Source organism: Benincasa hispida, chromosome 9 (genome assembly GCF_027475165.1).
Source record: "Benincasa hispida cultivar pf3 chromosome 9, pf3_genome.v1.1, whole genome shotgun sequence".
Classification (NCBI taxonomy): Eukaryota; Viridiplantae; Streptophyta; class Magnoliopsida; order Cucurbitales; family Cucurbitaceae; genus Benincasa; species Benincasa hispida.
Window position 1 is genome coordinate 15885259 of NC_143486.1, and position 26932 is coordinate 15912190.

At 28.0% G+C, this 26932-nt stretch overlaps 1 protein-coding gene and 1 pseudogene across 1 annotated transcript; both read left to right on the forward strand.

Annotated features, from left to right (window-relative positions):
- The first annotated feature begins 12102 nt into the window (after positions 1-12102).
- On the forward strand, positions 12103-14523 carry LOC120084572 (cytochrome P450 86B1-like; annotated as a pseudogene).
- Positions 14524-23722: 9199 nt separating this feature from the next.
- LOC120086723 (cytochrome P450 86B1-like) lies at positions 23723-26352 on the forward strand. Its single transcript, XM_039043502.2, has 3 exons — positions 23723-24755; positions 25120-25600; positions 25678-26352. Exons 1-3 carry the CDS (start codon positions 23947-23949, stop codon positions 26077-26079), a joined length of 1692 nt encoding a protein of 563 aa, XP_038899430.1. The 5' UTR covers positions 23723-23946; the 3' UTR covers positions 26080-26352.
- The last annotated feature ends 580 nt before the right edge of the window (positions 26353-26932 follow it).

Consider the following 26932-nt stretch of genomic DNA (forward strand, 5'->3'; position numbering starts at 1 on the left):
TTTTCCATTTATTTCTAAACACCAAAAAATAAATAATAGTCCATGTGATGTATGTTTACATTTTTTTAGTATATTATTAGTATATTCAACATATACTTAGACATCTCATGATAGAGATGATCGATTTTCGGTTAGAAATTATGGATAAAATTAAACGAGATCTCCTAAAATCATCATTTGAAATTTAGCATTAAATGAATCTTAATGAAAATTAATAAATAACACAAAGAAAGTCAAAATTCAAAAATGACTTTAATAAGAAAAGAATTAAGTATTTAGAAAATTTATTGATTAAAGGTAATGTAATCAATCCTATTTCAAAAAAATAAAATCTGTATATAATTAATAGTAAATCTAAAAATAATTTTTTTAATACTACAACATTAAAAGGGGATAGAGAATGGATCAAAATGCTAGAAATGTTTCAAAATGTAGTAGAAATTTTAAGTCAATTCATAAAATATAAGTTATATAGTTGCCTAATTTCCTAAAATCTTTCCTTAGTTAACTTGTGTGAAACAGAAATTAGTTAATATCCTTAAATTTCTTTTCTTTTGTTGCCTAATTTGTTGGATTTAAAATAACTATTTGATTACATCTTTCAAAATAAAGATATTAATTGACTTTTTTTAGTAAATATTTTATTTCTTGTAATTAGGTTGTCATAATTCTCAAAAAAAAAAAAAAAAAAAAAAAAAAAAAAACTAATTTCACTCATAAAAAAGAGTTACTAATTTCTTTTTAAAAAGTATTACAAAATACGTTCGTTTTAAAAAAATATAACGTGTAAGTAGTAAAAAAAATATTATTAAAAGATATTTTTATAGGCGAAAAATAATCTCTAAATGCTACTTTGTTTTTTTTTTTTTTTTTTTTTTTTTTTTTAACAATAGCAAAATACTTTCCCAAAATGAAAAAAATTTAGATGCTTCTTTAGATACACTATATTGGTGCATATTAAGTATATATTGTCATGTGACATTTTTATTTAAAAGTAAGTGAAAAGTAGAGGTGTTCAAAAAGTCCGATGACTCGAAAAAACCGATCAACCCAACTCAACTCGTGTGATTTGGGTTGGGTTATCAACTCATTTGGGTTGGGTTATCAACTCATTTGAGTTGGGTTGGGTTTAAATAAATGAAAAATTTATGAGTTGGGTTTGTGGATTTATCTAATATAATAAAACCAAACTGAACCAACCCGAATTTATTAACAACTTTAATATATATATATATATATATATTGGTTTTAGTTTTATTTAATTTCAATTTTTTTTGAATAATTTATTTTTCAACAACTCTTAAAAGTAGTTTCTTTACATTTAGAAAGAAAATTTTCACTTGAAATTGGGTAGTTAATCTTAATTCAATATATGAAAATAATTAAATTTGATTTGATTTTTACATATTTGTGTTTTTCTTCTTTTTAAAACAAAATTTTAAATAAATGACCCAATTAACCCAAACCAACCCAACCCAAATATTTGATGATTGGATTGGGTTGGATTCACTTTTTAATAAGAATTATTTGGGTTAAAAAAATTTACAACCCGAACAATTGGGTTGGATTGAAAGACAATTAGATTGGATCTAAAATGTCTTTCAATCTAACTCAATCAAACCCATCAACACCAAAAGTCATTTTTATTACAGAATAAGAAATATGTGATTTTCATTTTTCTATTATTCCACGTCACGTCATGCTCTCTTCACTTTGTGACTATTTATTATAAGTTGTTAGTTATTAAGTCATAATCGATATATATTTTTTAATTCTTAAAAGGTAAATAATAATAATTTGAACTCTAGAGTCTGAATTCTATTGGTTTGCTTCTAAATAAAACTTTTGAACGTCTTTAAAGACCCAAATTATATATTTATATTGCAATAATAATACTGCGCACGTGCTCTTTGCTGGCTTTTAATTACTTTTCTAATGCTGGAATGGAACATTGCTATAATAAATTTTAATTATTTTTTTAATACAACAATAAAAAAATAAAGCACCAGCCATAAAAAAATACATGTTAATTATCTTTGAATTAAATTATTTTTTACATTTGTTTATTATACTTTTAAGTTGATTCTTAAAATTTAACGATACTCGAAATTAAAAATAGATTTCTTGAATAGTTATTTATACTAAATAAAAGATTATATTTTTTAATTTTTATTATTAGTTTATAAGTTTAGTTCATAAATTTTGATGTTTGTGTTTATCGAATTTTTGAATTTTCAAAAGTAAAATTTGTATAAGACTAAAGTTTATATATAATAGATTATCTCAACGATCTATTAAACATAAGATTTAAAGTGCATAAACATATAAGACACTTTTGAAAAGTTCAGGAACCAATAGAATAAACTTTAAACTTTAAAAACCAAACTTATAATTTAACATTTTTTATTATTAAAGTTATATCTAACTTTTATATATATATAAACTCTTTTAAATTTAAGTTAAATGTAAATTGTCAAAACAAACATTGATGAATTGACATATTACGGTGAGATGTGATTCAATTTTTCTTAATAAAAAGAAAAGAAAAAGAAAAAAACTTAGATGGAAGCATTATTTTAGGAAATTTTTACGGAATTGATTAACATTATAACTTGTCGATTTGCCATTTAGGTAATGTAACATTATCATCTTTCTCATAATTCTTTTCCCTAGAAAAAAAGGTCTCAAGGGCAATTAAACCGAATCTCAAGGTCAATTCAATTACCTTTTCTAATTTCTAGGATTCATTTCATCGGGATAACTTCAAATTTCATGTTCATGTTTTAATTTCACCAAAAATAATTACAAACACGGCTCATTAACAATAACATTCGATTGTCAAACCGAACATAGTTCAATTGACATTCAAATGTATTAGAAGTTACGAAATTTATTGTTAGAATCCCTTACCTTCAATTGTGATAAAACAACAACAACATTCAAAATAATGATAATATTCACATACATTTTGGTTGCACTCATTTCTTTTAGTTCATCCAAACAAAAATGCAAAAAAATAATAATCATAAATAAATATTTTCTTTAAAAAAAACAAAAGTTTGTAAAGTGACCAACTATAGTTAGAGATGTCCACAGGGCGGGGTGGGACCGGGGATGCCATTCCCCATCCCCGTAAAATTTCTCACAAGGATCAGGGATCGGGTTTCCCACGAAAATTTTTTTCTGTTACTTTTTTTTTGTAAAAAGATAATTAATTTAAATCACTAATGTGAACACATTTTAATTACATAATTAATTTTATCACGAATTTTTTTAGTAGAAATAAATAAATATAAATCAAATTATTCACATATATAATCTAAATTTAAACATATTCATTATCTTTCCCAATAAATAATCAAATTTAAAATTTAAATGTAATATTTATATAATAATAATAATAACATAACATTAGATAACCATACTAAATAAATATGTAAAAGCTAATCGGGACGGGGCTGGGGCCGGGGGTCGGAGGCGGGGACGGGGACGGGGAATGCATTCCCCGTCCTTGTCCCCGTTTAGCTCACGAAAATTTTTTTTCCTCCACTCCCTCCCCCATTTCCCACCTAATCGAGGAATCCTCGCCTGAGGGTCTCGTCTCCGTGGGAAAATTGGACATCTAATTGTATTAGGTGGGGTTAAAAGAGAAATGAGTGCATCCAAGGTTACAATTTGTCCATTTTCGAATTCTTATGCCCCAAATTGATCGTGAACTTATCCAGATTTGACCATTTAATTAAAGTAAACTGATTTGAACCTTTTACCTGTCGGTTAGAATTCAATATCTCTATTTTAATTTTGCTTTTACTTAGGTGGTAAACTCAACCATCCCTCTTTAAATATTGAATAGAAAAAATAAAAAGCCTATATAATTTGATGAGAGTGAAGTTTGTGGCATAGATATAAAATAGCAAAAGAAATAAGGTTTTCCCAACATTTTACATTTATACTTGGAACATGATTAACTTAAAAATTGATTTTGAGAAAACAATGTTGACTTTTTAAGCCTTGTTCACCATAGGTTAAAATTATATCAATTTTCATTGAAAGTTGGATATATTGGATAAATAAAAATGTAATTTGGTATTGCTAATAGTTGATACAACAATATATATAACCATGTTATGACTTATATATATATATATATATATATATATATATCCATTAAGAAAAGATCAATTAATTTTTAAGATATCATGACTTTGACAAAATAAATAAATAAATAAATAAAAGCTCAAATCATACTACACATAGTTGCACTCAAAATAAGAAAAGAAAATCTTATTATAAAAGATATGGTAGGTATAACTTAAAATTATTATTACTCTATAGACTATTAGTGATATATTATTTTCAAGTATCTTATGATTGTGTTATCAAAACATTTCAAAGACTAGTTTTCATGATAAAAATAAAATTCCCTCCAAAAATATCTTTCAATAAATTTTTTGAATTATTATTAAAAAGTAGTAATTAAAATCACACAAATCAAGTATAGTGGGAAAATCTTTATATATTTTGTATTAAAGAATTTACTTTTTCTTTTAGTTCAATATTAGAAGATGCGAACTTTCAACTTTTTAGTCCTAAGTTGGGCAAAATAGAATTGTTTAGTCAATATTTTTGTTTCCTAAAATGTCCTTATGTTTTGAACTAAATTACCATTTTCTCCTAATTTTTTCTGCTTGAGATATATATTTTTTTTCTTTAGTTGATGTTTAAATAAAATTGAGAGTGAGGTTTACTCAAAATTTGGATTTTCCCAAAGATCAATAAAATAAAAGATTTAATAATTTGGTAATTAATCATTCAATCGAAAAAAAAAAAAAAAAAAACACTATTTATTTGAAAAGAGGGTCCAAAAAAAAATGTTGACCAAGGATTCAACGATTATTCGTAATACAAGATTGCTTTAGATGCTTTTTTTTTAATCTGTTGAATCTTCCCCAAGAAGGAATATGCTTTTTTTGGAATTCTGAATAGTGACACGTGGCAGCTTCTTGTTGGCCAACAAAGTGGTTGACAATATTTGGATCGAATATTTTCGACCAATGAAGAGTTGAATTAAAAGGTGTACGTTCATCACTTTGACATCCCTTTTCAAAAGATGATGAAAATTATTGGTTAAGTCCTGAAATTTTGAAAAATATGTGTATTTGGTAATAGAGTTTTTTTTTTTTTTTTTGAGAAGTACAAGAAAATTAGCAAAAATGTGTATTACCATCGGTAAATTGAGAGATTTGTTTCGAAAAATTTTCTAGCCAACAAATAGAATATGCCTCAATCATCTCCCAATGAGCTATACACAATTCACAACAACATTTTGTAGTCGATTGACAATTTAAGTTAGGAAATTAATTATTTTCAAAAAAAATTTAGTCTCGTTCCTCTCTCTACTAATTTTACCCATCTTTCTTCTTCTTCCATCTCTATCCTTCTATTTTATTCGGGATTGAGTCTTGTCACTTATTCTCTAGTTGTGTCTTAAAATCAGTCATTATTGTTTGTTATAAGGACTATTTTGTAGGGTTTGGGGCAATTTTGATAAAATAACAATAATAGTTTTTCTGTTAATAAAAACATAACATAAATATCTTTTAGAATTTATAAAGAGAAGGCTAGTAGAGACTATAAATTTTATTTCAAGAATTTAACCTCAAACAACAACAAGAGTAGACACTTAATTTTAGAATTTTAAAAGTACGAAGACTAATTTAAACATTAAAGGAACAATAAAATAAGTATCAAAGTATAGAGATTAAAATGGTATCTTAGGCCCCGTTTGGTAATTATTTGGTTTTTTATTTTTGAAAATTAAGCTTATAGACGACACCTTCTTTTCTATGATTTGTTGTTGATATTTTATGAGTAATTTCAAAATCATAGCCAAATTTTGAAACTAAAAAATGTAGTTTCAAAAACTTGTTTTGTTTTCAGTATTTATCTAAGGAGTTATTTGGTTTAAGGTTTTATATATACCCAATAATTAATGATGCCTGAGAATAATAAGTCTATCAATGAGAATGAAGAATGATTGTGTTTGGATGTGCATGAGAATGTTATTTGTAAAATTAATCATGAAAACTCTCTAAAATTTTAATAGATTTATTGATAAACAATAAATTCAATTCAAAGTTTTGAGAAAATTAATTATTTAACAATCAAATAATAATATTAATTATTAAAGTATTTGTAAAATGAAAAATTTACAATTAAAGCTACTTAATTACATAATTTGATGGGATCGATTTGATGAATTTATATAATTATGATGTATTAATTAATGAAACAACCAATGAATTCTAATTAATCAATGATAAACTAATTATAATTATAAAAAAATAATTCATATTATATTAATCATAATGATCATTAACAAACTATAAATATAATTATTTTGATTATGTTTCGTTTCTTGACAGTTTATTGAAAAATAAAATAGGTATATATGTGTATATATAAACTAGTTTATTAAACTAAAATAAAAAAGTACATATATATCAAATTGTTTTAATATATATATTTAAATTAATTAATTTATTAAATAGTATTAGTTAAATTCATACATTATAATTTTATAACTTATAAATTTAATTTTCATATAATAGATAATTTAAATTAATCCTTTTTAATAATATATAAAAATAAAAGAATAAATAAATGTATTAAAAGAGAAGAGAAGAGAGAGTAGAAATGAATAAAACCGACCTTTTTGGATATGTATCATTAATGGGTATAAATGATGTATGGAAAAAGCATATTCTCATGCCTAAAGTTTCAAAATTTGTACCAAACAAGGAGATAAGTATAAAAAACCGTGAGAAAATAAGCACAATTTTTAAAAACTTAAAAAATTAAAAGTCGATGATCACCAAATGAGACCTTTAATTTTTTGTTTATTTTAGTTTTTAAATACATTTTTAAGATTAGACAAAAATCCAAAAAAAAAAAAAAAAAAAAACTCAAAGAAAAGCAGTTTTTTTATATATATATTTTTCAAGTATCTAAGCATATTTTTCTTTTAACGTGTCGTATCACCAAGTAATCAAGAGGAATTTAGCATAAAATTTAAAAATGAAAAATTAAATCTCATACCTAAAAATTGATAGTACAAATATATGTAAGTTAGACCTTTAACATGATGGAAGTGATTTTAAAATTTTCAATATCACTACCAAATATATATTAAGACTGTTTTAGAGTATCATCAAAACTCGTTGCTTCTTCCAATTATAGTTTATAATTTTATGATAATAATAATATTAAAAAAAAAAAGAAAATCAATTTAAAACCCGAATAGAAGAAGCAATTTAAAAAGGAAATTGAAGCAAAAATTAAAAAAAAAAAAAATCCACATCGGAGATGTGGACTTATCAACTACACATTTTAGACAAACATATCTAGTTAATGGAAAATACAATATTTTCATATATTTATTTATTTTGACGTAATAGAAATCGTTCAACCTCAATATATTTATATATAAAAAAAAATTAGATTGAATATTTGTATGTCACATATCACATTATTAAATTTGATTAAAAAATTGAACTTTTAGAAAGCCATCCAGATGGAAGTTGAAAAATTTAGAAAAAAAAAAAATTGTATTTTATTAAACATTTTAAACGGCTATTTAACTTTTTGTATGTCTTCATCTTTTTGTAAGAACATTTTCGACGGTGATTTTGAGAGACGGAGAAAATTAGAGTCTATTTGATAGAATCTAAAAACTGAATTTTGAAAATAAGGTTTTTAATGAAAATATAATATGGGTTTAGTATCAAATTCATAAATTAAATTTCAATTTAAATAATTATTCAAAATGTGTCCGATAATATATTTATAAACTATAAAATTAATTATAGTTACCAACTAAATGTTAGGTTGGATATAAATTATTATTAATTAATTTATGAACTAGTTTATTATCTTGTTATATTATATCATTTATAATATATAATATAATGTATATATTTATTTAACGAGAATAATTGAGTTTATAACATGAAATATTAAATTTGTTAATGTTTGTATTTCTTATAATATAATTATGCATTTTAAAAATTCACATTCAAAATCTGAATACACTGAAAAAAAACATAAATATGTTGTTTCAGAATTTGCATTGTTTGGATAATAAAATTTGAAAACAGTTTTTGAAAACAGAGTCAAAATTGACTATGAAATACATATTCGTTGAATTTAGTAAATTTGAACAACATAAAATATAATATGAATTTCCTACCAAATATACCCTTTTTTAGTCTCCAAAATTTTAATAATATATATATATTTGATTCATAAGAATCAAAATCAACTTTTTATTAATTTTTTAAAACAAGTTTAAAATGACTCTCACACTATTCAAGGTTTTTTTTTTTTAATTATTATTATTTTAAAAGTTGGTGTTATTTTAAAAATTAAAACATACTTAAAAAGTGGCTTGTTTAGTAGAGAATTGGAAAATAAAGTATTCAATGGAAATAAAGTTGCATTTGATGTTTTCATATGTGTATTTTCGTAGTATATTTAGAAACTGAATTTTAATTTAAACAATTGTTTAAAATGCATTTTATTTATATCTATAAATAAAAAAATTAGTTGTAGTTATCCACTAAAAATTAGTCGACAATAAACTATTATTACTTTATTTATGGACATGTTTTAAGTTAAAAAAATTATATAATTATTTTATTGTAATATTATGTAATTTATATACCTAATACGTATTTTAATTTTAAAAATGCACATACTATATATTTCTAAATATATATATATATATATTTTTATCTCTATTCATATAATTTTGCATTTTAAAACTTATATGAATAACAAATTCCGAAAATAGTTTTTAAAAACAAAATCTAGGTTGTTTGTCAAATACATATTTGATGAACTCAATAAATCTAAAAATATAAAACATAATTCAAATTGTCAACCAAACACGACCTATCCTATCTCAACTTTCCTTCCCTCTTCTTTTACTCATTTTAAAAAGACAATTTATAACATTTATCAAATTAAAAATTAACTCCAGACATGTCGTTAATCACTAAAAAATTATTATTATTATTATTAGTTATCAAAATCGAGTTTATAAATAAAATCAAATATTAGATTGAATTTTAATGATTAAAGACATGTTTTTGTTTTTAGTGATTTTGAGCCAAGATTTGATAATTTTAAAACAACATGCTCTAAAACAAATTAATTTCTAGAGATACTGACATATGTAGGAATGATATTGGGCGCCATCAATTTTGGCCTACATATGATCAAAATCTATAGTTCACTTTGGTGTATAAAGCCTTACAATGATTTAGGTCCTCTTTAGTGACCATTTTATTTTTTAAAATTAAGTTTATAGACACTATTTTCATCTCCAAATTTCTTCATCTCTTATCTTTCATCAATGGTTTAGAAAATCAAGTCAAATTTCGAAAACTAAAAAAAATAGCTTTCAAAAGGTTGTTTTGTGTTTGGAATTTGGATAATAATTCAACCATTGTACTTAAAAATGTTACAAATCATGGTAAAAAATGTGAATACTATAGGCTTAATTTTCAAAAACAAAAACAAAAGACAAAATGATTACCAAATGAGGTCTTAGTTTTTGATTTGTTGTTTTTTAAAATTAAGCTTATAACCGCTGTTTTCACCTCCAAATTTCTTCTTTTGCTATCTATATTTTATTAATTGTTTAAAAAACAAAACCAAATTTTAAAAACTAAAAAATAGTAGATTTTAAAAATTATTTTTGTTTTTGGAATTTGCATAAGAATTCAATGATTGTACTTAAGAATTATATAAATTATTGTAAAAAATGGAGAGGAAATAAGGTTAATTTTTAAATATCAAAAATAAAAAAAAAACAAAATGGTTATCAAACGAAACACTGGTTTTTTGTTTTAAATTTTTTTTAAAAAATTTCAAAAGTTATTTCGTCCCCATTTGGTAAGCATTTCATTTTCTATTTCAGCCCCGTTTGGTAATAATTTTTTTTTTGGGTTAATTTCAAACTTTGATTATCTTGTTATTTGCAAAATATCAACTATGAGAGGAATTTTCTTTTTGTTTTAATAAATATATTTTAGTTTGGAGTCTTTTTAAATATATAAAAAAAAATATTTTAAAATATTTACATAATATATAATTCGAAACTTTTTTATTTTTGAAATTCCCTTTTTAGAAACAAACCTTATTCACAAACAATTATTCTGCCAGATGTCAAATTCTAAACTAAAAACTTTTACCAATTTTGCAATGTTATTTCCTATTTGTTTTTGTGCTTAAATTAATTTAGAAAAATGGTCCACTCGAGAAAATTTAGTGGGAAAAGCCAACCACTAAAATTAGGGCTTGGAATTAATTAATTAGTAGATCATCGGTCACATTAGGGGTGTTAAAAAAATTCGATAACCTGAAAAAGCGATCAGTCCAACCCACTCCGTACGGTTTGGATATCAACTCATTTGGGTTGGATTAGATTCAAATAAATAAAAATTTTATGGGTTGGATTGGTTCATGGGTTCACCTAGTATAACCCAAACCAACCTGAATTTATTATTAACTTTAAAATATATTTTTTATTACTTATAACACAATTATTTATACATATATTGATTTTAATTTTATTTAATTACAATATTTTTTAAATAATCTATTATTCAATAACCCTTAAAAGTAGTTTATTTGCATTCTAGAAAGAAAATTTTCACTATATAAATTAAAATTGAGTTGTTAATCTTAATTCAATATATGAAAATAATTAAATAAGATTTTTACATATTTACGTTGTGCTTCTTTTTAAAATAAAATTTTAAACAAATGACCCGATTAACCCGAACCAATTCAACCCGAATATTTCATGGTTGGGTTGAGTTGAGTTTATTTTTTCAATAATGATTATTTGAGTTGAAGAAATTTAAGGTTTAAAACGTCTTTCAACCCAATCCAATCCATGACAACCCCTAAGTCACACTCACCCTCCCATTCTAGAAAGCAAATGAACACTCAAAAACCAAAGAAAGAATGTTATAATTTCCCCACACCTTGTCCCCCAAAAATTGACTTCCAAAGCCTTTGAACTTCCACCCAAATTCAAATTACTGAAGTTACCCAAATAAATTGTTTTGCTTTAAAAAAAAACTGTTTTCCAAATAAATTCGAATGATACGTAAAAGAAAAGATAATTATGTATCGGTTAAAAATCACTTCTGACTCCTAAACTTTCATTAAAATAACAATTTAGTCCTTAAACTTTAGTTGACAATTAGTCAGAACTTTTAAATTTGTAACAAACTAATCCTTAAATTTTAGTAAATAACACTTTATAGTCCCTATATTTTAAAAATTGTAACAATTGAGTCCTTATCATATGAAAAACCTCTTTAAAATTAAATGTTAATTTTTATTATGTAACTATTAATCTTTATAGTTTATATATAAAAAAATTGATTTTGGATTAATTCAACGATCAATATGTGTAAGAGATCTCATTAAATATTAAGAATATTTTCATAATAAAGACTAATTCTTTATAATTCAAGTCTTTTTATTCATAATTCCTTTCAAATTTTATTTAAAATCTCAACCATTAATACAACTCCCTTAAAACAATATATTACTTATGGTAGGTTAGATTCATTTAAAGTTGAATTCTCTTACTCTTTAAACCTCTCTCAATGCTCAGATTTTTATTGATATTCTATATGGCCTCACGAGTCCAAGTTTGATTATCGATTGCTAAAGCAGAAATTATTTTCCCAACTCAATCCAGCTGCTTCAAAGTTATAGATTTTTTTCGTTCAAGTTCTTTTACTTTTTTTTTTTTTGGAAAAAAAATTATTTCATATGATTGATTGTTCAATACCTTAACATCTAAGGTTTATTTCTATTTGCATAGTTAGAATACCAATATGTCTACTATAAAATATGAATCTGAATATGAAAAGCTCAAGAAGAAAAGAAGAATAGAAAAAGTGATTGAATATAAAAAATGTGCTCTCGATAAATTTTTTATTGGAAGTAAAAGTAATGAAATGATGAAATAATAGATCACATAACCAACTTGACTATCAAACCATTGTCATAAACACGATGGGGAAGTCGATTGAAAGTGTTAAAGCAATAAGATTTCAAGTGCCTCAAAAAAGAAATGGTTTATTAAAATCAAGAGAAACTAGTGAAGATCCTAAAGTGAAAAGTGAAGCTAATTGTTTAGCTACTTATGAATTTGAAAATTTTGAATTCTTGTTAGGCATGACTATATGGTATATCTTATTTGCTGTAAATTCCATGAGTAAAGTCTTACAACATAAAGATATGCATATTGATGTTGCTTTAGATAACTTGAAAGGTTTAGTTTCATTTTTAGAAAAATATGAAAAAATGGATTCACAAATGTTATGATTTCAGCTAAAGAAATTGCAAATGATATGAAAATACAACCAATATTTCGTGAAAAATGAATGATGGAAAAAATTTGATGAGAATGTTAACATTGAAGAAACACGATCACCTAAGATTATTTTAGAATTGAATACTTTTACTATACTAAATCAAACAATTTCTTCACTTAAAAATAGATTTGATCAATTTCAAGTATACGAAAATATCTTTAACTCCTTATTTGATATGAAAATGTTAAAGTCATTAGAGTGATGACAATTTGAAAAAATATTGTATTAATCTTGAAAATACATTAAACATGATACACTTTCTGACATTGATGGTTTAGATTTATTTTTTGAATTAAAAATATTATGAGAAATCTTGCAAAATGAAGTTGATTGTCCTATTAAAATATTAAATTATATAAAAAAAAGTAGCTTTTTTTTCCAAATGCATATATTACTTATAAAATATTAATAACAATATCAGTAACGTTTTCTTCTGCGGAAAGAAGCATTTCAAAATTACAATTAAATCTTATATAAGGTCAACTATATTGCAAGAAAGATTAAATTGGATTATCTTATATAAGGTCAATTAATTGGATCAATCATATTACCTATTAAAAATGATATATTAATGAATTTAGATTATCAAAATGTAATACATAATTTTACATCTCAAAAGGTAAGAAAAATAAAATTTAAATAATATTTTCTATATGAAAACTTCTTTATCAAAATTTTACCTAAAATCTCATAGGATCTCGAGCCACCTGGAGGACGCTTGACGATGTGTGTATGATCGCGCGGTGGCTTGCCAGGATTCCATTTGCTAACGCATTTGAGGATGCCACTGATCTATGTTTCATCACACCTACTTTTGTACGGAAAGTCATGAGGTATTTTCTTTTTCTAATCTTAACATACTTTATTTCTTTTGTTTAAAATTAGTTTATTAGAAGTGTTTGAAAATAAAACTTCATTTAAGTTTGAGACAACAAAGTATCAATGAAAATTTGAAATGTTATGTGTAATTTCTTATATATTATATATATACATCAAGAAACATTAGTATAATCTCATAATTTTTCAGACACTATACTAAGAAAAAACTCTATTTCGAAAAAGAAGAAAAAATCTATAATTAATATTAATTAAATAATTTAATTTTAAGCAGTACTCGAACTTATGAATGGAAAAGAAGCTGAAGCAATCGATCAAATCCGTCGATGAATATGCAGAGAACGTGATTCAAACATGAAAGAGATAACTCTCTATGATGGCACAAACGCAAGCCGATAACCAAAGATTCGATCTAATAACCATATTCACGAGGTTAAGAGATGAGCAAGGGTGGCCATTTTCCGGCAAGTTTCTCAGAGATATTTGCGTCAATTTTATACTTGCCGGAAGAGATACATCTTCCGTAGCATTGAGTTGGTTCTTTTGGTTGCTCGATCAAAATTCCGATGTAGAAGACAAAATTCTAGCAAAAATTTGTAGAATCGTTGGCGAATGAGAAGAGGCCAAAACCAGAGAGCTTTGATTCGATTCATTAGTGTTCAAACCAGAGGAAATCAAGAAAATGGAGTATTTGCACGTCACCATTTTCGAAGCCTTAAGATTGTATCCATCAGTTCGAGTAGATCACAAAGAGGTAACTAATAATTACTCATTCACATTAATATTTCGAAAGTAAATTTTAGAAATCTAATCAATTATCCGTCTGACTCAAGTTGTGGAGGACAATGTATTCCCAGACTGAACAATTCTGAAGAAAGGAACGAAAATCATCTATGTAATATACACGATGGGAAGAATGGAAGCAATTTGGGGGAAAGATTGTCGCGAATTCAAACCTGAGAGATGGATGAGAGATGGTGGATTCATGAGCGAATCGGCATATTGATTCACCGCCTTCAATGGTAGCCCTCGGCTTTGTCTCGAAAAGGATTTTGCATACTATCAAATGATATACGTCGCCACTTCAATCATCAACCGGTATCTAGTGGCAGTGGTGACGGACCATCCGGTGGAGCCAAAGCTTGCCCTAACTTTCTACATGAAGAACGGGTTGAAGGTTAATTTGATTAACCGAGAATATGGCAGATTCGAAAATACATGAAGTTAAATTGATTTAGCCCTAAAAAAAATTCATAGAATGGCCCAAAAAGCAAAAAAATTTCGACCTCTTTAATTTTTTTTTATTACCATTGATCTTTTATGTCATGTGAAATACCAGATTTATCCTCAAATTTAAAACCTCTTCTCAACCCGCCTACCTTCATTCTCTTTCAACGATTTCTTCAGCGATTTAACAGATGTATTCAATGCAACACCAACATTTCACCAGAACATTTATTCTCAACTAATATTACCAACAATATTGAATGTTATTCATGGAAGGTCATTCTCAGTTATTCACTTTCAATCGCACTCCTCAACTTCTTCACCCATTGTTCTCTCGGAGTTCCAGTCCAACATTCTCATTTTCGATCGTTTTCATCTTCATTCAGTTCATTTTCTCTTTAGGTATAGAGCATCCACGTTCGTCAGAACCAGAAACGAAAAAGAATGTAAGTGTTTACATAGTATTTTTCTTCCAAAATCGCTTTCATAAAGATAGAAGATCACCCACCATAATGTAAGTGATTGTTTATATAATAATAAAGGATTACTTACATTAATATGGGTGATCGTTTGTAATTTGTTGGGCTATCTATTATAACTTGAGGGGTAATCGCTTACTTTAATAGTAATTCGAATCTAATTGTCAATTTTCTGATTGCATATCAATGATGGTAGTTCGCATCTTTGTACGATTTGGTGGATAATGGGACTAGTCCAGAAACAATTATGTCTGAGGTCACATGAAAAGTCTGAAGGTTAGAAATGATATAATGTGTAGTGAACAAGTGAGTATCTTGCACCAATGACTAAATATTGATCCAGATATGTTTGATATACACATCAACATTGTTACAATCTATTGATTCCAGCTCCCCCAATTGACATAGTTAATGATGAAGTCCTTAGCTTTTTTCTAGAAGGCAGTGATGCATCCCAGATGTCATTTTTTGTATCAGTTATACCTCATGAAGATCATATAGTTAACATAGATAATATGTATCAGCAGTGCAATCCAACAATTCCAACCATTCCAACCCCTCAAGCTTTGGGTTTGCAACCATTCCAACACATAATATTCCCACCATGTCTTCACTAGATGAAAATATTAAGTCATGTAACTTGAATAGAAGTGAAGCTTGGATTGATCAACATCCAATCTAGATGTACTCCACAGTTTGATACTGACCATCTATACGAACAATCTTTAAGATCACAAACAATTCCAACACCTTCCATTCATGGTCCAACCCCGCCTGCTTCCATCCAATAAGAGGTGTTGCATTCAGTTCGAATGCATTCCACTATTCCAACTAGGGGTGAGCATGATAGACCAAAAAATAAAGTCGACCAAACCGAAGTCGATCGGTTGGAGAAAAAGAGGATTCGATCAATGTGGGTTTGGGAAAATTCCAAATGGAGAAATTTCAAAAAAAAAAAAAGATGTAAAGAATAAAACCAACCAGATCGATCGATCGACCGATCGACTTTTACTCTAGTCGAGGTCGGTTTGAATATTTACTATACCGACCATAGTCAGTTCAATGGTGGTTTGGTCGAAAAAACGACTCCGACCAACTGATGATCATCCCTAATTCCAACCCAACCATTTATAGATATACCCACACTATTGGAGGGCCCATCGTATAACAACCTCATCACAATACCTCATGACTGTTTGAATGACGATGATGTAAAAACTAGTGACAGGTTTGAAACTTACATCGTTAATAAGCTCCAGACTTGGTCAAAAGAAAATTTATACTACCAAACTACTCCTATCACTACAAAGATGTAGCAATAGTGGTAAGTATGAGGTTGAATCACAGAGAAGCACAAAATTAATTCTCTCTTAAGTTAAATTTGACTGTGGAAAAACAACAAAAATGGGGTTTTAGGTTTTGATTAATTTGAAACATGCACAAAATTGAAATGCAACAGAAAAATATAAATAGGAATCAGTTCATCTAGTCTTCAGATCAAGATAAGCATTCAATATAATTTCGATCATCGTTTTCTGTCAATTGATTATACGTTTGAATTATGCATGCTTAGGTACCGAATTGATGCGATTTAACTAGCTTCTACAAAGGCCTACAACTAACTAAATAAAAATCAATCAAGCGTACTAATTAATAATTAAGGTTGGAAAGACCATACCATAACTAATCTACATGCTCCTAAATTTTGTTGGGTCTTTAATGGCCATAAAGAACTGGAAACACATGCATTAAGATTTAGGATTCAACTACGTCGATTAATCGTCAGGAAAACCGTGTTCAATTAACCAAATTATTCTTTGAACCTAGCAATTAGAAATTCTAGGAATAGCCATCAAATGCCTCGTTACTATTGCTACTTAAGACCTTAGTAAGACTAAGAGTCATTAGCATGCACAATTAAGCGTGAAAGTCAACATCAATAATCATGCTTGAGAATTTAAATAGATTCAAAGAAAAGCATAATTCATAATTGCAATATCAATTGAAAACAGAAAACTCATGAAATTGACATCAAATTCTTGATCCAAGAAACTAGATGAAAATTAACTCATAAATCCATAGACAAATTCAAGAGTTCAAGCCAATATATGTTTACAATCCAAAATTAAAACTAAAATCTAACAAAATGATATCGAAAACATCAAAGGGATAAAAGATAGTAAAACCTCTCCTCGACCTCCATAGCTTTCAAGTTCACAAGTCTTCAGCTGCCATGAATTTTAGCATAAAATAACCTAAATCCAAAGGGGTGTATTTATAGGAAACGACCGCAGCATTGCAACGTTAGGAAGAGCATAGCAACGCTCGACAAATCAAGCCCCGAGTGTTGGAACGGTGGCGTTGGGAAAACTTCGTTGTGTCACAACGCTACCCTACATATCAACATTCTGTCTTCAAGCGTTAGGCGAATGTTGGACTTAAGCAAATTAAGAGCTTTGCGACGTTGAAGCAGGGGCATTTTGGTCTTTTTTAACTCCCTTAAAGTCCAGATACTTAAATCAACTCTAATTTGCTTCAATTAAGCTTGATTCTCATCAAATGGTCGATTCTACCTCTTGATTGCTTGGTACCTACAAAATAACACAATAAACACATAAAATCTCTTAACAAGCCCGAGTTAAGCACTTTTTGAGAGTTATTAAATGCCCCCAACTTAATTATTGCTCATCCCGAGCAAGGTAGAAACACCTAATCAAGCAAACATAAAACACATGCTAGCTCCAGTTACAAAGTTGTTACTCCAGTCTCAACAATCAATTAAAATAAAGATTGCAATGAAGAATGAAATTTAATTACAATCAATCAATAAAGCAGAATTGTAAGAATGATTCTTAATCTACTCATGCATGAGTGAGTCTAATAATTCCTTGACCAAGTAAATGGTAACTAATTGTTATAGGAATAAAAGTTATTCTGGTGTAATAATTGGTTGAGATCGTCTCAATTCAGTGAAGGATTAACTGACTACCCTTCTATGACTGTTATTCTAATCATTGCAGTATCATTGCAAATTAAGTGAAATTAGGGTTCATTATTTTTTTTAAAAAAATTGTTAAAATTGATTAGATTTAATTAAGAGTTATACAAGACACTAATATAAATAATTTTGTTTTGGTTTCAACAATTGTTAAATATGTCAAGTTCAATAATATCGTTACTTGCCTCTCAAAAATTAACTGACGAAAATTACACTATCTGGAAAATGAATATTAAACAATCCTTGTGATTGATGACCTAAAATTCGTTTTGACTAAGGAATGTCCTTAAGTTCCTGGCTCGAATGCATCACAAAATGTTCGTGATGCATATGATAGTTGGACAAAGACCAATGACAAGGCTCAAGTGTATATCTAGACAAGCATAACTGATGTTTTGGCCAAGAAGCATGAGAGCATAGTCACTCCACGTGAGATCATATAGTTATCGCAAGATATGTTTGGAAAACCGCCCTCACAGGTTAAGCATGACGCTCTAAATTTCATCTTCAATGCACTGATGAAGGAGGACACATTAGTTCAGGAACATATTCTCGAAATAATGGTCCACTTTAATATAATAGAGATGAATAACATTATCATTGACGAGTCTAGTCAGATCAGCTTTATTCTGGAGACTCTTCTGAAGAGTTTTCTACAATTTTATAACAATGTTGTTATAAAAAAAATTGACTACAATCTTAACACCCTACTTAATGAACTTCAGACCTATGAGTTCTTTATGAAAGTCAAAGAACAATAAAGAGAGGCAAATGTTGTCAATAAAAGTTTTCACAAAGGTTTAGCCTCTAGTGTAAAATCTAGGACTTCTACTTCTGGCTTAAAAGGTGATAAAAAGAAGGTTGGTAAGAGGAATAAAGCTAACCCAACTACTGCCCGTAAATGGAAGAAGGTCAAACACCACCGTAATGGACAAAATGTTGACTTTAGTGTTTTAAAATTGGGGGTATAACTGATATTTCATATGACAAAAAGGTCCCTCATAAGAAAATTTTTAGAATAAGCTCAGCCATAGAAAATGTTTATATTTTTTGGTCATTTTGTGATTTTTTTTCCAAAAAATCGATGGAAGTGTTAATAATTTGAAATAATTATAGTTTATTTATTTATAATTATAATTAGTATTAATATTATTATTTAGATCGGAAGAAAAATATTTGCTTTTGTGAAAGAGCGAAGAAAATGAGGAAAATTTGGGATTGGAATTATATATGCTTTGATTGATATAGTTTTGGATTTGGGATGGCGTATCTATTTGATAAACAAAGTACTTTACATGAATGTATATTTTTTAAATGTTTGATTTGATTTATACCTTCTTTTCATTTTCCCATTTAAATCTAAATCGAAATATAGCAACTAAATTAGACATTGATTAGTAATTACCATTTTCAAAAGTGATGATTCATCCATCAAAGTATATTTCTTCTCTTGAAGTCTAAATTCAAATTTTGTATCTTCAAATGGTTGAAGATTGTCCCAAATAAGATTAAAGTTGAAGGAAAACTGAGAGATGGCATTGGTGAATGCACGTCCCGAAAGGAAAAGTCAAACTCTTAAGTTCTCGATCGACTGCTCAAGCTGAAGGAATTATACCGATAAAAAAAAAAAAAAACTGAGTCGAAATCGATACTATCGCTTTACAACCTCGAGGGTTGCAACTACCCAGATATCGTTGGTGTTACACATAAACACAATCAGGTGTCAGAGAAAGAGACAAATACCTTCATTTGACAACCTCAAAGGGGAGAAGTAAGTAAACCCCAAGGAAGTATTTTGATGAGCAGATTTGGTATCTTAAGTCTGAAAATGGTAAGCTTGGTGGATTAGGTTAAGAGGATTAGGTAGCCTAGGTTTAAGAAAATGTGTTTGGAGTGTAGGTTTAGGAAAAACGTGGAAATGAAATGTAAATTTATAAATCTTAATTTGTGAAATATTTTCTTGTATCTAATAAGTAGTTAGATTTTAGATTATTTTAAACTTTCCATCTTAATTATTTTAATATAGTTAAGTTTAAAATAAGTTAATTTTCATATTTTTCAAATATAAAAAACTCAAAATTAAAATTGTGTTGCTTATATTTTTGTTATTTTAAATTGACTAACTTGATTAACTCAAATAAAATTGTTTAAGTGGTTTTTTTAAAATGACTAAATGAAAAATTAATAGACAGACATTAGATTAGAAGATTAAGTTTGTGAGTTAACCCTTATTTTATTTTGATTGTATTAAAAAAGAATTAGGCTTCGCTAATCTTCCAAATGAAACTCAAAATATTGTTACATAGTCTAATTTCTCGTGTAAATTTGGGCTCTATTTACTTGGGTCAGACAATATATATATATATATATATATATATAATAAAACAAATAAAAGGGTACCTTTTTTAGGCTGTACTTAAGTCATGCACCCATTTTTCCTACAAAAAAAAGAAAAAAAAGTTTTTAATAATTTTCTTTTTTGAAAACAAATTATCATGGATTTTTTTTTTATTGTTTTTAAATATAGAAAAATAAGCTCAAATATTTACAAAATATAACAAAATTTTATAACAATCAATGATAGGCATTGATAGACATGGATAGAAGCATTGATAGTTCTAAAATTTTGCTATATCTTGTAAATATTTTCAAAAGTTTGTTTGAAAGTATTAACAAAAATAGGATTGTAAAATCGTAGACCGTCACATAAATCGTGTACCCAATGCACGATTTCCTAACCACATGTCAAGTAAAGATTTAAGGTTAAATCAAGTTTAACCATTTTGGAAGAAACATTAATGTTTGACCATTTAAAAAAATTTTAAAAAAAATAAATGGAAGGGATATTAATGTTTGATCATTAAAGATTAAGAATTTTTTTTGTTATAGAATTTGAAAATATTGATTTTCATATTCTATCACTAATAGTATTATATATATCAATTAAATTTAAAATCTATTTATGAGATTTTTTTTTACAATATCTACTTATGCATTTTTTTTTAAAAAAAAATTCATGAATTATGAATTAAAAACAAACATTACATTTGACTTGAATTTAATTTTTTTTTTAAAATAAATGATGTTATTTTAATATTTATTGACAAAAACAAAATTGGTTTGAAAGTATTGAGAAAAATAAAGTTACTTTTAATATTTATGGATTTTGAAAGCAAATCATTTTATTTTCATTGACCAAGTCCTACGCTAACATGGAGGTTACAACAATAATGGTGTACGGGTACACGATTTTGTTACCCTATTTTTGTTAATACTTTTCTTTTTTATCTTAGTTTTGTAAGTTCTTTCCTATATATACCATTTTTGTCATTATTTTAAAAAATTACATTATTTTTTAATACAATCCATTGTCATGCGACAGCTTTCAATTGGATACCAGGCTGCATAGTACACCCAAGTTTTTTCGTATCTGTGTTCGTCTCCTCCAATTTTAATATTTAAGTAATTAGGCAAACATCATTGCAATTAATCTCTATATATCATAAGTTTGAAAGTTTAATAGTAACTTTATAATATTTAGTGAGTTATATTACTGTTTAGGGTTTAGGGTTTAGGTTCCCTAGGCTCCATAATTTAATGATAATTTGTACATTTAATTGCAATAAATTCGAAAATTTTAGAAGTAACTGCTTCAATGAAAAGTAATTAATCACCCTGTAATTTTTAGTTAGCTTCTTAATATTATTCTTCCTTCAAAATGTTATGGACTAAACCTTCTTTTTTTATTTTTTTAGAAAATGGATTAAAATATATAAATTTTATACTATTCTCCCTCTTTTTTTGTGTGTGAAAATTCCCTTTTTAGCAATAAATCTTATCCATAAAAAAATCATTCTGCCAGATTTCAAATTCTAAACTAAAAACTTTTACCAAAATTCTCAATCTCCTCTACAATATTATATCCTATTTATTTTTGTTCTTAAATTAATTTTAAAAAATTGGTCTACTTGAGAAAAGTTAGGGGGGAAAATCAACCACTAAAATTAGGGTTTGGAATTGATTAATCAGTAGGTTATCAGCCACACCCACCCTACCATCCTCCAAACCAAAATGGACACTCAAAAAACCAAAAATAAATAAAATAAAATAAAATAAAATAGAATGTTATAATTTCATCTTTAATTTGTACACACCTTGTCTCCCAAAAAATTGACTTCCATTAAGCCTTTGAACAAACTCCCACCAAAATTCTTTCCATAGTTATTCAACTTACCCAAATCATTTGTTTGCTTTTTCAAAAAATAAATTGAAATAATTTCAAAAGAATACGTAAAAGGAAAGATTATTATGAATTTGAAATAAACTATGAAAGGAAGATTATAACCTTAATCGAAAGGTTAGACGTTTGTAAACAATAGGTTAATTTGTAAATTTTGTACTTAATAGATTTTATTAAGCAAAAAGGACTAAATTGGGAATACATTGTAAAACTTAAAACAATAAAACAGTGGTATAAAATATCATTTTAGTTCTCGTAATTTAGGATTAATTATTGTTACTATTATTTTTTTGTCCTTGTACTTTATGTGTTATTCTATTTGGGTCATTGTATTTTTAAATGTCCAATTTAAGGTCATGTACTTTTATTAAATATTAAAATATGTCCATGTAGTTAGATTATTATTGTTTTTTCAAAAAAAAAAAAAACATCTCTTTTATAAATTGTGAAAGTATTATATTCACTTAGGGGGCATTTGGCATGCAGAATTGAGTTAGTAATTATTATAGGAGGAGAGTAATTGGGAGAGTTGATGCGAATAACGTGGTGAGAAATGTGAGTTAACACGAATAACGAGGTAATAAACCTCTTTAATAATTGGTGAACCAAACGGTGAGTGAGTTTTTCTTACCCACCCAACCCAACTTGAAGGGCCAAACACCCCCTTAATGTCTTCTTATATTAGTATTATTATTAAACTGATTTCGATGAAAGTTAACTTTGAATGCCAAAATTCAAGATTTGTTAGAAGTACAATAACTATTCAAAGTTAAAAGGCTAAAATGGTAAAAATTTTGAACGGTGAGGTTGTTGATTTGTCGGAAATTCATTTTCTTATTGATGAAAATTTTGTGTTAACTCGAAGATTTGAGTGTGTTATTTTCTCATTTTGTAATCACACCATTCACGAATGACCTTGCTCGGGTTGCTACTAGGTTGGAAGATGTTGTTGAGTTGAACGGGTCTTCTTCTATGGAAGACGATGAGGTGAGGTGTTTTCGTGTGCAAATTTTCCAGAGTGGTTATCCTCCACTTTAAACGAGGATAGCCTTTTCTCCGTGCTTAATTCTTCGCTTTGAGTGTATATATAATTTCCTTTGGAAAAAAAAAGAGAGACTAAAATGGTATAAAACTGAAAGCATATGAACCCAAATAGTACTTTAACCAATAAATGATACCTACTAGAAATAAAAATAATAAACGGTTACCTAACTGAATTGTTATTCTAAAATATTAAAATAATAATAATAATAAATTGTTTCTTAAAGCACTCACAAGTTGTTTGGATAACTTTTCTTCGTCTTTTCTTTTCAAAATTTTAAATTTATGTTTTTGCAAATGGCACTTTCTTGTTTTCTAGAATAATTTAAGTTGTTTTGTGTTGTTGGCTGAATACAATCTACACCAAATTAGTAATTCTTCAAAATGATTTTGAAAACCAAAACTTAAATAACTTCCAACTCACCTCTTCAATATTGATCATAGTGATTTTTTTTTTTTTTAAAAAAGATGAAGTTAGCTTATTTAGGCCATCTTCCTCCTTCAAGCAACTTAGAAAATTAAGCATTTTCAGCTCACCAAATTAAAACTGTTCTTTCAGCCAAAACAAGTAAAAACAAGCAAGCTAACTTTGCATGCTTTCTGCTGCCTTATATTGCATGACTCTTTCACTTATTCTCAACTTTTTCCAACAAAAACTTCATGTTTTCCCATGCATGTCCATTCCTTCATCACAAACCTATGATGGATTCCGGCAACCTCTCCTCCTCCTCCTCCCCCTTGCCCCCTCCAATTTCCGTCGCAAACTTCAGGCTCCGGCCGCTCCTTGATGTCCAAATCTTGGAGATCTCTTTCGCTCTTTTTGTGTTCTTGGTTATCCATGTTGTTAGACAGAAGAGACGATATGACTTGCCTGTATGGCCACTTGTTGGTATGTTACCAGCTTTGATCACAGCAGCAAGGGGAAATATCTACGAATGGATTACTGAGCTCCTCCACCGTCACAAGGGCACATTTCAATTTCGAGGTCCGTGGCTCAGCAGTCTCCATTGTGTTGTCACTGCTGATCCCCGAAACTTAGAGCACCTTCTCAAGACTAAATTTTCTTCCTACCCAAAAGGGTCATTTTTTCGCGACACGGTGAGGGACCTTCTCGGTGACGGAATATTTGGTGCCGATGATGAGACGTGGCAGCGACAAAGGAAGGTGGCGAGCATTGAGTTTCACTCGGCGAGGTTCCGACAAATGACGGTGGACTCGTTGGTGGAGCTCGTGCACTCGAGGCTCGAACCGGTGTTGGAGAATTTCGCCGGACGGTCGGAGGTGGTGGACCTGCAAGATGTTCTTCTAAGGTTGACGTTTGACAATGTGTGTATGATTGCTTTTGGGGTGGATCCTGGCTGCTTGCGCGGTGGCTTGCCGGAGATTCCATTTGCTAAGGCCTTTGAGGATGCCACTGAAGTCACTGTTCTACGCTTCATCACACCTACTTTCATATGGAAAGTCATGAGGTTTTTTTTTTTTTTTTTTCTAACTTTTTAATTGAATTTTAAATACTTCATATTTTTTTTAAAAATAGTTTATTACAGACCAACCAACCAAAATCTAACTGAATTAGTTACATATAATTTTCACTCCATACTTCTAATAAAATATTGGTTAAATTGTATTAAAAAATGCTTAAATTAAAATTTTGATATGGTTAACCTAAAATATTCCAGACAAAGTTTATCAGAAGTGTTTTAGAAAAAAGAAACTATTATTTAATTTTGAGACAATAAAGTATAAATGAATTTTCTGAATGTTATGTGGTAATTTCTTTTATATATATATATCAAGAAACACTAATTAAAATTAATTAATGGATTTAAGCAGGTACCTGAACTTAGGAATGGAAAAGAAGCTTAAGCAATCGATCAAAGCCGTAGACGAATTTGCAGAGAATGTGATTCAAACAAGGAAGAGAGAATTCTATACGGCGGCACAACCGCAGGCCGATGATCAAAGATCCGACCTATTAACTGTATTTATGAGGCTAAGAGACGAGCAAGGGCGGCCATTCTCCGACAAGTTTCTCAGAGATATTTGCGTCAATTTCATACTTGCCGGAAGAGACACATCTTCCGTAGCATTGAGTTGGTTCTTCTGGTTGCTCGATCAAAATCCCGATGTAGAACACAAAATTCTAGAAGAAATTTGCAGAATCGTCAGCGAACGAGAAGAGGCCAAAACCAGAGAGCTTCGATTAGATTCGCTAGTGTTCAAACCAGAGGAAATCAAGAAAATGGAGTATTTGCACGCCGCCATTTCCGAAGCCCTAAGATTGTATCCATCAGTTCCAGTCGATCACAAAGAGGTATTTAATAATTACTCATAAACATTCCTATTTCAAAGCAAATTTCATAAATCTAATCAATTATCTGTCTGATTCAGGTTGTGGAGGACGATGTATTCCCAGACGGAACGATTCTGAAGAAAGGAACGAAAATCATATACGCAATATACGCAATGGGAAGAATGGAAGCGATTTGGGGGAAAGATTGTTGCGAATTCAAACCTGAGAGATGGATGAGAGACGGTCGATTCATGAGCGAATCCGCATACCGATTCACAGCCTTCAATGGCGGCCCTCGCTTGTGTCTGGGGAAGGATTTTGCGTACTATCAAATGAAATACGTCGCCGCTTCTACCATAAGCCGGTATCGAGTGGCGGTGGTGACGGGCCATCCGGTGGAGCCGAAGCTTGCCCTAACTTTCTACATGAAGAACGGGTTGAAGGTCAATTTGATTAAACGAGAAGAGGGACAGATTTGGAAATACATGAAGTTAAATTGATTGAGCCCTAAAAATCGGAGGGGTGTTAATAATTCGAAATAATTATAGTTTCTTTTTTTTTATTATTATTTTTAGATTTGAAAAAAAAAAAGTTTGTTTTAGTGAAAGAGTGAAAAGAAAAAGGAGGAAAATTTGGGGATGGAATTATATATGCTTTGATTGATATAGTTTTGGATTTGAGATGGTGTATCTATTTGATAAATAAAGGAAACCATATGAATGTATATTTTTTAAATGTTTGATTTTATTTATATATATATATTTTTGGCCAAATATAGCTAGTAGATTAGACGCTAATTAGTAATTAGCATGTTCAAAGGTCAAAACTTAGTTCATCTATTAAAATATTCCTTTTCTCAATTAGAGACTCACATCTTTATTTTGAAATTCTGAAAATATATATAAGATAAAATTATTATTTAAAAATATTTAAATCTTTTATTATTAATTTTTTAGTACGTGGGAGAGAATTCAAATCTATTTGTTTTACTAAAAATAACATTAAATTAATTTTTATATGTGTCAAAGCTAGATCACACCCTTGATAAACATATATTCAGATTTATTATTATTATTATTTTGAAAAGGACTTAGGAGAGGTGTAACGATAATGATTGAGTTTAGTTTTATGAAAGCTCAAAGTTTGTGTACAGAGTGTAAAACAATAAATTATAGAAATGACTATTTGGGGTTAACCAGGATTTCTTTTTTGAAAAGTACTTATATATAGTATGCATATCTTATGATGAATTATGCTCACATTGGGTAGTATTCATCTATGAGTTTACAATTGTTTTGATGAGGTTTTTGAATAAATGTATTTTGTGGAACTAAACTTGTGTTTATATTGATT